This window comes from Lissotriton helveticus, chromosome 12, assembly GCF_964261635.1.
Source record: "Lissotriton helveticus chromosome 12, aLisHel1.1, whole genome shotgun sequence".
Lineage (NCBI taxonomy): Eukaryota > Metazoa > Chordata > Amphibia > Caudata > Salamandridae > Lissotriton > Lissotriton helveticus.
In genome coordinates, this window is record NC_136073.1 from 861481961 (window position 1) to 861495766 (window position 13806).

A 13806-nucleotide genomic window follows, 5' to 3' on the forward strand; every position below is an offset into this window, starting at 1 on the left:
TTTTCTTTGTGGTAACCTATATGCACATTTGTTCTTCTACTTCGTGGAAAGCTTGTCTACACTTATGCCGTCCCTGCTCTACCGTATGTTGGGGAATCACATTCCTCCCCACACTTCCTGTCCAGTCCCTGTGGCCGGGGTCGTAGCTGTGGACTTGGGAGGATTTTGTGGAGGATGGACCCTCTTACCTCAGAACATCTCCCCCCTTCTTGGAAAAAATGACACTCCCCTGAGTAAGAGACCAAGCAGCTGCCAAACCTGAGTCCCTGGAACCAACTCTCTGCCAGAGTATGCATTTCCTGATGGAGTGTGACACCCGCCTGAAGATACGCAACCGGCGATGACCTTTTGGGCCTTGTTCCCACCGTTCACTTGGTCGACCTTAAAGGAATGTCAGCCAAGGTTGATGAATGGCGAACCGCTGTTCAAGTGCCAGACCCCCCACACCCAAAGTGATTGATGGACTGGTAGAGGATGCCCAACTCAACCAACAGGGAGCTCTTGTAATGCCTCAAAGGGTCTTCTCCAACCCACACTGGGTCAACATTCAAGCTTACTGTGCACTTCACAAAGCCCCGGCTGTTCTTGGGATTACATCATTGGTAAGGAAGTGGAGCTGTCGGCTACTTGAAAGTTCAATATAAGTTGTCCGGTTGCAGGGCAATGATTTGCAGAACCGGTGCACTTCTGCTCTCATCCAAGGAAGAATGGACTCTTGCTCGAAAGGTGCCAACACACAACAGCCAGAAGCAATATTTTAGGCATTTCTATATACTCTAGAGTCTAGGCAGTGATTTATGGTGCTAGTGTGATGCCAGTTTCAGCGCTCTGTCCATCATCTCCTTGTGTTTGCCAGAATTAACACTGTCACTCTCATTTCCCACCACCCGCATGCAATAAGAATTCCTTGATCGATGTAATAGGCCAGCATCAGTCTCGGCCGTGTAGTAGCATCCTGGGTAGAAATGGTCCTTCTACATCGGTTCCACCCACCCCGTAACATTTGATTTGGAAAAGAGAAGAGCCCTATCAACAGGAGAAGAGTGTTGAGGAGCAAAAAGTTTATAATAAGCTTCTTGGGTCTCGTTTGTCGCATTGACATCACTTCATAAATGAGACGCAGTCACACAACAAGCGTAAGGTAAAATAAGCCTCAGTGTTCAGCGACGAGCTCGCAGAGCAGAGCCAATCCGCCATTGAGTACACAGAAAAACATCAGCGCACAACAGAGGGGAGCAGAGGAGATGGGCCAATCAGGAGAAGAGAGACAGAAGAAGAGGATCAGTACAGACTTACTTATTGGACGTGAGCCTCACAGCTTGATTCTTACTACTTACAGGATATTCTCACTAATTGTAAGTCTAATTTTCTGGAGCACTGTGTCACTTTTTAGTTACTCACCTTGCAGCACAGTCCTCCTCTCTTGGCGTCTGTCCAATGCTTGAGTACGCAGTTATGAAGAGCAAGTTTCACTTCTTGTAGCAGTATTTCTGTCTTCTTTAAGTGAGAATTTGTCACCTTGGAGCACAATTGTAACTCACAGGGCCTGGTTCACAAGGGTAAACGTACACGTTTGTGTATGTTGCGATTTCTTTGGTATTCACAAACTACAAGTTAATAGTAAGTTTACAACTTCTTAGACTCTCCAGTCGGGTGGAAATTTCGGCACATAAAACGATAGGTCTGTTGAGGACAGACCTGTCCTTTTATGTGCGGAGTTCTCCCCACGACTGCAGAGTCTCTGCAGCCGTAACCGGACTAATAACTCATAGTTCATGAATACTCAAAAAACAAACTTATATACAAATGTACGTTTACCTTTGTGAATGAGGCCCACAGTATATGAGTGTCATGTCAAGATCACACTAGTACTTAGCCCCATCCTTTTGGGACTCAGTGTCACTCTTTTGGTGTGAGTCCCACACCTTAGAGTAGAATCTCACTCAATCAGAGTGAGTCTCACTTCATGGAGCACATTCTCAATCTTGTACTTTCTCAATGGATCCATTGATTTTAAAAGCACAGAAGGAGTAGTTTCTGTCCTGTAACTCCAGTTCTGTAGTAGGGGTATCTCTGTTATAGTCATAATCTAGTGAATAGTCCCGCCCATGTGCGTGGACCCCGGAGCAATCAAAAATAATCTCTTACAGTGTCAAAAAATGCAGAAATGCATAGACACTTAAGAGAGAATTTAAAGACAGATAATGCAGCCTAAAAAGGCTACACTGTCCAGTACTTCAACTAGAAATTCCACCATAAAATCCACAAAACAGCAAAAGCCTGTACAGATTTCCCTTGCTTTAACAGCAAACTCCCTCAGGAATGATAGAGAGAAGAACCTGGACAGACAAGCCCCATAGGCTGCCATTATGTGGCTCAGAACAGGATACTGTGCCTTTAAGAGAATCTTCCAGAACCTTCTCCCAGTATCCCAGAATGCATAGCAGGTCCAACTTACTTTCAGTTCTTTTTGAAGGCGTAACACGCCAGACCTGTAGCATTCCTTAAAGAAATATGTCTCTCTCCACCGGGGAGGAGGGAGGGCGCTTATGACTATAACAGAGATACCCCTACTACAGAACTGGAGTTACAGGACAGACACTACTCCTTCTGTAGTAGGGGATCTCTGTGTATAGTCATAATCTAGTGAATAGAATGGCAAGCCCATCCCCACACCAAAGCGGCGGTGGAGAAAAGAGAATCAACACCACTATTTTGCGAACAGATTTCGCAGTGAAGCCTGTCCAACCTGAGCATCTGCCCTAGCATCAGTGTCCAGGCAGTAATGCTTAGCAAAGGTATGAACCGACTTCCAAGTGGCCGCCTTGCAGATTTCTGCAATCGGAACATTACGGAGCAATGCTGTCGTGGCAGCCTTGCCCCTGGTGGAATGAGCCTTAGGCTTACCTCCTAAGGTCTTATTAGCTTTTTGGTAACACAGCTGTATGCAGGACACAATCCACCTAGAGATGGACTGCTTAGAGGTCGCAAGACCCGTCCTGACTGATCCATAATTGATGAACAATTGGTCTGACCTACGAATATCACTGGTTTTATCCAGATAAAATGTCAGCACCCTCCTAACATCCAGGGAATGCAAAGACCTTTCCGCTGGAGATGAAGGATTCTGAAAGAACGTAGGTAAAGTTATCGTCTGGTTGATATGAAAATCAGAAATAACTTTGCGAAGAAACTTAGGGTGAGTACGCATAACAACCTTAGCAGTATGAAACACAGTGTAAGGTTCTTGGCAACACAACGCCTGAATTTCACTCACCCTGCGGGCCGATGTAATGGCCACGAGGAACGCCGCCTTCCAGGACAGGTGCTGCAACGAAGCCTTATGAATAGGTTCAAAAGGCTCCTTCATCAACCTGGTCAGCACCACATTCAAGTCCCATGAAGGCGAAGGAAGCCTGACAGGAGGGAATACTTTCTTCAAGCCTTCCAGAATTTTTTTTATCACAGGGATCTGGAAGAAGGAAGTCTGTGAAGGGCATTTCCTGTAGGCAGTCAAAGCAGCCAGATGAACCTTAATGGAATGGACATTAAGGCCAGACTGCGCCAGATGTAGCAGATATGGAAGGATGACATCCTCCTTGCATGTCGTAGGGTCATAGTTCTTAGACTTGCACCAGATGCAAAACCCTCTTCCACTTGTAAGCATAAGAAGTCCTAGTGGAAGGTCGCTTAGCCTCCTTCAGTATGTCCATACAATCCTCTGGGAGATTCAGATGGCCATATTGCACTATTTCAGGAGCCATGCCGCCAAACTCAAAGACGAGAGGTTGGGGTGCAACATCCGCCCCCCGAACTTCGTGAGAAGGTCCTGCCTGCACGGCAGCTTCATGTGAGGAAGGAGAGACCGGTGAAGCAGGTCCGTGAACCACCACTGTCTGGGCCATTCCGGGGCAATCAGAATCATCTTCGCCCTGGATTGGGACAGCTTGATGAGAACCGCCGGGATCAGGGGAATGGGTGGAAAAGCGTACAGAAAGCTGTTCGACCAGTTGATCCATAACGCGTTCCCCAGCGTCCCTGGCTGATAGTACCTGGAGGCGAAGTCTCGGCATTTGCTGTTTTCCGCGGTGGCGAACATATCTACGTCTGGAGTTCCCCACCTTGCGAAGACTTCTCCTAGCACTTCGTCGTTTATGACCCATTCGTGGTTTTCCTGAATCAGTCTGCTCAGCTCGTCTGCCTGAACATTCTGCACACCTGGCAGATGAGTGGCCGTTATCGAGAGTCCTCGAGCCAGAAGCCAGTGCCAGATCGCCTGCGCCTCCTGCGACAGAGTGCGCGATCTCGAGCCCCCCTGCTTGTTGAGGTAATACATCGTGGTCGTATTGTCCGTCTGTACAAGCAGAGAGTTGGTCTGAAAGGACGGGCGAAAAGCCTTCAGTGCCAAGTGAACAGCCCTGAGTTCCAGGAAATTGATGTGGTACGTGGACTCCGTCGGGGACCTCGTCCCTTGAATCTGTAGGTCTCCGGAGTGCGCTCCCCATCCCAGGAGAGAAGCATCCGTCACGATAGTCTGTGTGGGAATGTCCTTGTGGAAGGGAACCCCTCTGAGGAGATTCTCCGCTGAACACCACCACTTCAGAGACTGAAGAGCATGTAGCGACAGTCGTATCTTGTCGACCCAAGATCCTCTCCTCTGGTCCCACTGATCTTCCAAGCACTCCTGCAGCGGTCTCATGTGCAGCCGCGCATGTGGCGTCAGGAAGATACAGGAAGCCATCGATCCCAGTAGAGAAGACACCGTCCTCACTGTCGTGGATGGAGTGGACATGAGAGCCTGAGCCTTCCGAAGGAGTGATAAACGTCGCTCTTCCGAAGGAGACACGCTTGCTGACAACGTATCGATGGAGGCTCCCAAGTACTGGATGCACTGGACCGGAGTCGGGACAGACTTGGACATGTTGATGTGCAACCCCAGCTTGTTCAAGAGAACGCACGTCTTCTGGAAGTGTGCTTGAGCTTAAGAGAAGGAGGAGGCCTTGATCAACCAATCGTCCAGGTATGGGTAGACAAACACCTTGTTCTTCCTCAGGTGTGCCGCTACCACTGCCATGCACTTCGAGAACGTCCGGGGCGCAGACTTCAGCCCGAACGGAAGTACCGTGTACTGATAGTGATTGGTGCCGACTTGAAATCGCAGGAACTTCCTGTGTTTGCGTGCAATGGGCACATGGAAGTACGCATCCTGTAGGTCTATGGCGCAAAGCCAGTCTCCCCGTTGCAGCTGAGGATAAATCTGATGCAACGACAGCATGCGAAACTTTTCTCTGCGAATCCATTTGTTTGCCTGTCGCAAGTCCAGAATGGGCCTGAACTCGTTCTAGTCCTTCTTGCGGACCAGAAAGAACCGAGAGTACAGACCTCTTCCTCTTTGAGACAGAGGTACATCTTCTATCGCCCTTTTCCTTAAAAGGATGTCGGCCTCCGCCTGGAGCTCGCGCAGTTGATACTGCGAGCTGACCGGAGGAATCGATGGAGGAGGGCTGGTGAACCGAAGACTGTATCCATTGCAAACAATATTCAGCACCCACTTGTCCTGAGTAATTTTTCTCCACTCTGCCAGAAAAAATTGAACGCTTCCCCCCACCGGAGCGGGTAACGGACGAAGGGGAAGTAACCGCTCAGGGTCGAGACCCAGCCGGGCCCTTGTTCGCGGTAGAGGACTGCTGTCCACCTCTACCCCTCTGACGTTTCTGGAAGGGTCTTCTGTATTGCTGCTGTTGTTGCTGCTGTTGCCCAGAAGACCGTCCCCTTCCTCTACCCTGCGACCCGAACCGTCGTTGGAACTGGCGGTAGGGTTTCTTTTCTTTGGGCTTCTCCAAGCCCACAGCCGTCAGGGTTTCAGCCTCGGCCTTCATTCTGGCCATTTCGTCATCTGCGTGTTTCCCGAAGAGGGTGTCGCCGGAAAACGGCAGATTTGCCACTCTCTGTTGCGCTTCAGGCTTGAGCGACGTCAGCCGGAGCCAAGCATGGCGTCTCTGATGGATACCGTGGCAGTATCCATGCGCGGCCAGCAGGGAGATATCCGCCGCGGCGCTGATGGCCTGGTTCGAAACCAGCATCCCTTCCTGGACGATCTCCATGAAGTCCTCTCTCCTGTCGCGCGGGACAAGGTCCGCAAACTGTTCCATGGAATCCCACAGTGCACGGTCGTATCGCCTCAACAACGCCGAGTCGCTGGAGGCCTTTATTGTCGTGGAAGACGTCCCACACGCCTTCCGTCCAGCTGAGTCAATCCAGCGACTCTCCTTATCCGGAGGCACATTGGAGGACGGGGAGGTAGGATGTAGTTTCCGAGCCGCCGTCACAATCACCGAATCAGGCACTGGGTCCTTCCGTAGGAAGGCCGGGTCCGAATCTGGAGCCCTGTACTTCTTGACAAGCCTGGAGGGAGCAGCTTTCACCACCGCCGGCGTAAGGAAGAGCTGTTCAGCAGGCTCGACCAGTCCTGGCACCAAAGGCAGCAGGGGGCAAGACAGGTGCTTCGTGTGCAAAGTCTCGAAGATCACAGAAGTTGTGGGCGTAGGGGCCGTCACCTTGATCCCCAACTTCGCAGCCCCTCTCAGGAGAACCTCCTGGAACGTGCCAATGTCATCTATCGGAGACACCCTCGTCTCCGGTGAATCCGACAATGTAGGCGAATATGAACGGGTCCCAGATGCCGAACGGGACCTGGACCTATGCCTCCTATGGCGATGTCTGGATCTCGAGGAGGAACCGTGTCCACTCCTAGATCTATCTCTCCTCCCGGAGCGTGACCTCGATCTCCTGGGCCTGGGACCCTCCGCCGGCTTCCCCGGGACGGACGTCTTGGGCTGAGGAGGAACCTTCGACTTAGGAGTCTTCTTCGGAGGTGTCAGAAGTCTGGGCATCGACACCGACCTCGGTGGAACCGGAGGAGGAGCACCCGGCACCGGGGCCTGCGGTCCTGACGGAAGAGCAGGTAGAGGAGGCAATGGAGGAGGGGTCGAAGCCCTCGGAGGAGGACCTCTAGCCAAAGGAGTAGGAGGAGGCGGCTTAACAGTCTTCCTCGGGGTATACACCTCTGAGTACGCCGTTCCCGGCGAGCCACCATCCTGTCCGGACTGAGGGGAGCCCCCCACAGTCCTCGGCCTGTCCTTACGACCCCCTGACGTCGACGACCGGTGTTCAGACGTCGACCGTGGTTCCTTCGACGTCGAGCGGCCCTTCGGCGTCGACCGTTCCACACGCTTCGGCGTCGACCGGCTTCTATGCCTCGACGTCGACCCCGACCAGATGGACGATCCTCGAAACCTCGACGACGGGCGCTGACTCCTCGACGGCGACCTCGACCGCCTCGACGACGACCTCTTCGATCGCCTCGACGTCGATTCCTTCAGCGGCGGAGACCTCTTCCGCCTCGACGGCGACCTCGCCTTCCTCGACGGCGGCCTCGACGACGAGGACCCCCTCAACGACGACGATGACCTCGCCCTCGACGGCGAACGGCGGTGTCGCCTCGACGGCGAGCACCGACGCCGGGCCCTCCGATGCCGTCCACTCGACGCCGAAGAAATCGACACCGGGTTCGACGGCGGCCTGTGTAAGTCCCTCGACGTCGACGGGCGACGTTTTCTCAACCCAGAGCCCTGGGGAGACTGGGAACTGGCCGTGGACCTTCCTCTCGACGTCGTGGTCAGAGCAACCGACCCAGACGGAGACCTTGGACGTTTGCTGGACTTCCTGCCCCTGGGGAGCCCCCCAGAGGCCTCAGCATGGGCAGTAGAAGCCCCTCCAGACCCACCTCGAGCCTTCAGTCTTCTTTCTTCAAGTCCCTGAAGTCTGATCTTCCACCTGTTCTTCAGGGTCCTGCCAGAGAAGCCTCTACAGATCACACACTCCTCTGGGATGTGGGAAGAGGGAAGGCAGAGGATACACACCTCATGGGGGTCTGACTTGGCCTTCTTCCTCGAGCACACCGGGCATTTGTCAAATAATGCAGGCATTATGGACAACAAAAGAGTGCAGAAACCAAGACGAAAGACACCAAAGTACTTTAAAAGTACACAAAATCGAATTCAGTGAAAAAACACCAACAAAACCCTTGAAAAGGGAGAGCTCAATGCTCCAGGGTCCTGCTTGCAGGAGCCGGAAAAAAGAACTGAAAGTAAGTTGGACCTGCTATGCATTCTGGGATACTGGGAGAAGGTTCTGGAAGATTCTCTTAAAGGCACAGTATCCTGTTCTGAGCCACATAATGGCAGCCTATGGGGCTTGTCTGTCCAGGTTCTTCTCTCTATCATTCCTGAGGGAGTTTGCTGTTAAAGCAATGGAAATCTGTACAGGCTTTTCCTGTTTTGTGGATTTTATGGTGTGAATTCTAGTTGAAGTACTGGACAGTGTAGGCTTTTAGGCTGCATTATCTGTCTTTAAATTCTCTCTTAAGTGTCTGTGCATTTCTGCATTTTTTGACACTGTAAGAGATTATTTTTGATTGCTCCGGGGTCCACGCACATGGGCGGGACTATTCACTAGATTATGACTATAACAGAGATCCCCTACTACAGAAGGATTTTGATCCAAAACCTCACCAATGTCTCCTCCTTGAACTCTTGGCCTGGAGATCTCTACCGAACCCTTGCCTCGGGCCGAGTAGTCAGGACTTTTCCTCAGTAGAAAGAAAGAATCAGGCAGCCATGTGGCAAAGTGCAGGAGTTCAATAGATACTTTTGCTTGGAGCAATCAGCATCAAAACTGGTGGGTCACCATGCCTTCAGTGTGTGACCTGCTTGAGGGTAGAAAACTCTTTTTAATAAGAGGCAGAGAGGGAGAGAATGATAGGATATATTGGTGTGGGGGGCAGAGAAGGTGACAGGGATAAGGGCGAACAGCAGCCAATGACCACCAACACAAGTCGGGGACTTCCTATTAGAAGAAGTGAACCGGACAATCTTTGTAGAATCTGAGGGCTGACAGCAATCAGATGAAAGAGGTAGGAGAAAAGAAGGCACAAAAAAAAGAGGACCAAGGTCACAAAATGAAAGGTTTTGTGTGCAGGAAGGGGCAGGAAGAGCCTCGAAAAGGTACACTGCGGCAGTACTAATGATGAGAAACTGGTGTAGGGGACTGGAGATAAACAAATCATGGCCGCCATTGCAAAATGCCAACCACAGTCTGCTGGAAGAGTCATGAACAGCCAATGGAGCGAATATATTGTAAGTGCTATTGCATGCTCTATCTCATGGAAAGCTGAACTTGGGAAGTCTTCAAACCTAGAAAGACTAACAATTGCCCTAGATAACTAAGCAATTCCATGTCTACTTCCGGCCACCGCTGGAGCCCCAGAGATACGGGCGTGAAAGCTTACTCACAGGTTATCAAAGATGATTACTATTACGGGCAGGTTCCACTCACTTAATAACTTCCACATTAGAATGTTTAATATTTTGATCCATACGTTTTTTTTGTACAATCGATCACAAGTTTTTCGTGATGAAAAAACCCCAAAAGTCCGGTGAGCATTGGATGGAGGTGGGAACAAGGTATTGTAGAATTACGTTTCTGAGGCAACCAGGTGTGCACGTGTAATATCTGGAATATGACAACCAAAAATGGAGGTGAAGAGCAAAAGAGCAACTTAAAAACTAGTTAATTATCCATGTTTTTCTCTTTTTATCTGTATTTATGTTGTGAAAAAATTAATACAATACTACTACATTTGAATATATATTTCACCGATAAAAATGTACGTGCAATTGGAATCCTCACAGTTTTAGTTCTATAAAAAGACATCTATAATGCATATCTGGAATGCAATACACACATTTTGGTGCATGTGCACATCAACTGTTTAAAGCTTCAGGAGGAAAACGTGTCTCCCTTTTTTATGCACCCCTGCGTGTATACAGCTGTTGGAAAACCATTTGTGATTAACAGCACTAAAGAGCACTAAAATGAAGACCTGTTTTTATAATCTTTCTTATTTAAAGATAAAAAACAGGAAAATAGATGATTTTCTATCTGTTTTTATCTGTAAAAATCAGTAAAACCAGAAAACTAAGAGCATTCAAATAATAAGTGAGACAACATTGTGATAAACAAAATCATAGCTACTACTAATCCAAGAAAGATGTAGTGAATATTCCTAGGAGTCAGGATCGTCTATTTGTCACAATAATCAATCTTAGCCTAGGGCCAGAACCAGAGCCCTACAACTGCTTTAGGAACTCTACCCACCATGGAGTTGACTTCCATTTAGAACAGTTTATAGGTAGATGTATCTTATGTGGCTATCACAAAGATCTTCGGAAGGGCTGCTCCTGATGCTAGGAGTAGTTCCAGGATTCACTTATTCACTCAGTGCCTGACATCCACGAGTTTAGTTAGCATTTCAAAACGACAATTAGAACATATTCAGAAATATTTTTTTTAAACATTCCATGTGAATTAGAACACTTATTTCAATATTGGTGTAGGACCTCAATTCATAAGGCCAATACCTTTTAAAAATATGATATTAAAAACAGGATGCAAGCTGTAAACCTTTTAGTGGAAATGATTAGTTTAGATATAGCTTGTGCCTTGGGGAAATGCATAAAAAAAGTTAAAGAGTTCCTTAAATGTAACGAGTATTGATGGTGACTAGATTTTCTAAGCTACAAGGAAAATGAGCTATGAAAGGACAAAAGTAACGCGGTGAGAAATATACGAATGTCTACGAGTGTTAAAAATGAAATTGTTTTTTTTAGAATTTTTAAATTAATTTTTAAAGTCTTGAGGATTATAGGTTTAAGAATGTGTATTGATTATTCTATCATTTCGACCACTTATTTTATTGAATGATATGTTGCCTATTTGTATACTTTGATGGTTGTAAAAGACCGAATAAAGTTTTATTGACTGACTGACTGACATAAGGCCAATGCGATTGCAAATCAGCACTACATTTTTTAATTCACGGTTGAACACTTTACATTTGCATTGAGCGTCTCATCTGCGATGCTCACAGAACTAAACAGTTACTCTTCAGATCATGAAAATTTGACTTGGATCCGATTCTCCTGGACATCCGCTGGTGTCCCCTACTCTAAATGCATGTCTTGAAATATAACTTCTGTGTCCCAGTTTGTGAATCCATTTCCCAGTAAGGTTTTGGCTTCTTTTCTTTCTGTCACTCAGTCTTTATATGTGTCCATGTGGGCAACAAGTCTTGTGTTATATTTGGTTACGCCAATTGGCATTTATATAGCTAACGTTTGGAAGTGGTGTTGGCTGCCCAGAATGTGTATCACTCCACATACTAAGGTTCGGCCAGTGCTTGTAAGTCTTGTAAGACAGCAGTCTTATGGCGCCATCTTGTGATGCAGTTGAATTACTACAAAAGGCCTGAAAACACACCTCTCAATGTATGGAGAGCACTCCAAGAGGCCCAATTCAGTTTCCTGTCTGAAGTGTGCCCTCCATCACATTACAATTAAATAGTAAATCTGCAATCTAGTGTTTGCACAATATGCTATGTGATTTACAACACGCATATCTCCTTCCATTCAAGGCTCGTCAAATGGTAAACCAAATGTTTAAATTTTGGAAAAACTGGGTCATTGATGCTTTACAACTTACTAAAAATGCAGCAGTGATAAATAAACTTAAAGTTTTCTTTTTTTTGTAGATGTGCAGTGACATAGATGAATGTGAAAGCCTGAACAATGTATGCGTCCCGAACTCAATCTGCATCAACACGCAGGTAAATACAGGCGATGCATCCTGTTTGATACCATGTCAATTGCTATTGGCAGAGGAAAAGCATGACATGGCACCCTAATATTTACATTTGTAGAGTTTTTTTTCTTTTTAATGTGACACGTAAAATAAAATACACACTGGCCCACATAGAACCACAATTGCAGACACCCACTATATTAAAACTTGTTCTGAAAAATGTTTGATATCTTGGAGTGTGTTGGGGTTATTCAAGCTGGAAGCAAGGTTTGTCTAAAGTACCATGACACTGACTCAGCTTGTGATGTATGTTTTTTCTGACCTCTGTTTTGGTGCACTAACTTTGTTCATATAATTTCGGGGTATATGTCTACAATCAGTGAGAACATTGTAATTTACATTACTTGAAACATTTGCTTTATGTTCAAGCAGAAAATGTCTTGTGGAAGACCCGCCAATGCTTGAATCTTTTAAATGTTTGCGTTTTAGCACACCTATAGCCAGAATTAGAGACAAGTCAAGGTCTCCTTCAAACTCTATCTTTCTTGAAAATGGCTGGATCATTTCTCACCATTTTCAAAGTGCACTCCTGCTAAATTGTACTTCGGTCAGATTGGGAGAAATATGATGGCCACAGTTTTGAACTATTTCACCATTTTCAGATTTTTTTAAAATAAAAACACATATTATTTTTCCTATTCCTCTAGCAAATGGAATACTACAAACATTGTAATAACCAAGGTTTTAAATATTTTATTGAAATAGAAAGCGGAGTCCAGTGTAGGGGCGGAGGAGTCAACTCCACCCAAGTTTTTGAGGCTATCCTGGTAGCCCCATAACATAAATTTACCAACAATTTATCTGGAAGAAAATAATTTACAAGTCTAGTGGTTAGGCTGAAAAATCTGCCCTGGATCCTTCTCTTGTGGACCTTTGTTGGACCTATGTTGGACCTATGTATCTTTTTGTATGCAAATGTTCTTGCTTGCACACAATTGCATTGGTTTTGATGTTGTATATCAAAAAAGGCTGTATTTCACCATAGAAACCTCTCCCCTTCATTTAAGGGATCATACAAATGTGGGCCCTGTAAACCCGGCTATGTTGGAGACCAGATCGCTGGTTGCAGGTTGGAGCGAACGTGTGGAACGGTGCACTCCACCCCGTGCCACCAACGAGCGAGCTGCTTCATGGAACGCGATGGGACGGCATTGTGCATGGTAACTCCAAGGGTTTGACTCTTCTGATGAATGTTGTAGTATTTCCAGGCCAGTGTATAATCTGCTGGGGACAATCTTTACAATCAATGTAGCCCTCATTCATGAGTTTGACATACAACTCCTGTGATATTACCGCACAACAGTATTACCACATTTAAAAAAAAAAAAAAATTGTCCAGGTCTTACCTTGGGGACTTTCTTCCCGAAAAATGGTCTTGAATTACAGGCGCTCACTGATTTCTGCATGTTATGCCCTATTCTATAGTGTTTTTTAGGGGAATAACTTGTAAAGTCACTGTAGTACCGCAACCTGGTACCCCTGGTATTGTAATGCGGGTATTACCACTTAGGAGTTGGGACACTCGTAATGCTGGCCTAGGAGGCCATGTGCTCCACACTTTTCCACCTGCGTACGACAACTGGGAGATCAGTGTTTCATTGAAGCCATTTTGAGACCCTTTTTGAGTCTAGATACAGTCCAGGAAAAACCTCTAAAAGACTAACTCAGCAAGTCAAGGGGCAGGGTGAGTTTAGCGCCATCGGCGCCAGGTGTGACAATCTTTTTTTGGCAACTCCCCATATTACCCCCTCCTTGCATTCCCTCACTTCCACCCAGCAAATGTTCCTCTATTATCACTCCATAGTCACTCCCTCACATATATTTTATTAGGTTTACAGCTCTGGTAAAGGCTGGCGTAACAAATTCACTCAGCTATCCACATGAAATACAGATCTGTTCTTTGCAGCAGGCACATTAACCCTCTGCCATACTTTATGGATTGTCAAAACTGCCACCAGACCAAACTCCCATCTCTCTCTCTAGCAAGAACATTACTCACAAGAGTTATCGTGACATTTTTATTGCTGCCTGAAAGCTGGAGGCACA

At 47.1% G+C, this 13806-nt stretch overlaps 1 protein-coding gene across 1 annotated transcript in view; it reads left to right on the forward strand.

Moving 5' to 3' along the window:
- Positions 1–13806, forward strand: part of COMP (cartilage oligomeric matrix protein) — a 153376-nt gene that overhangs the window by 50908 nt on the left and 88662 nt on the right. Inside the window, exons 6-7 of the mRNA XM_078671385.1 lie at positions 11651–11725; positions 12768–12920. Coding sequence (XP_078527511.1) covers positions 11651–11725; positions 12768–12920 — 228 coding nt within the window. The remainder of the gene's footprint in view (positions 1–11650; positions 11726–12767; positions 12921–13806) is intronic.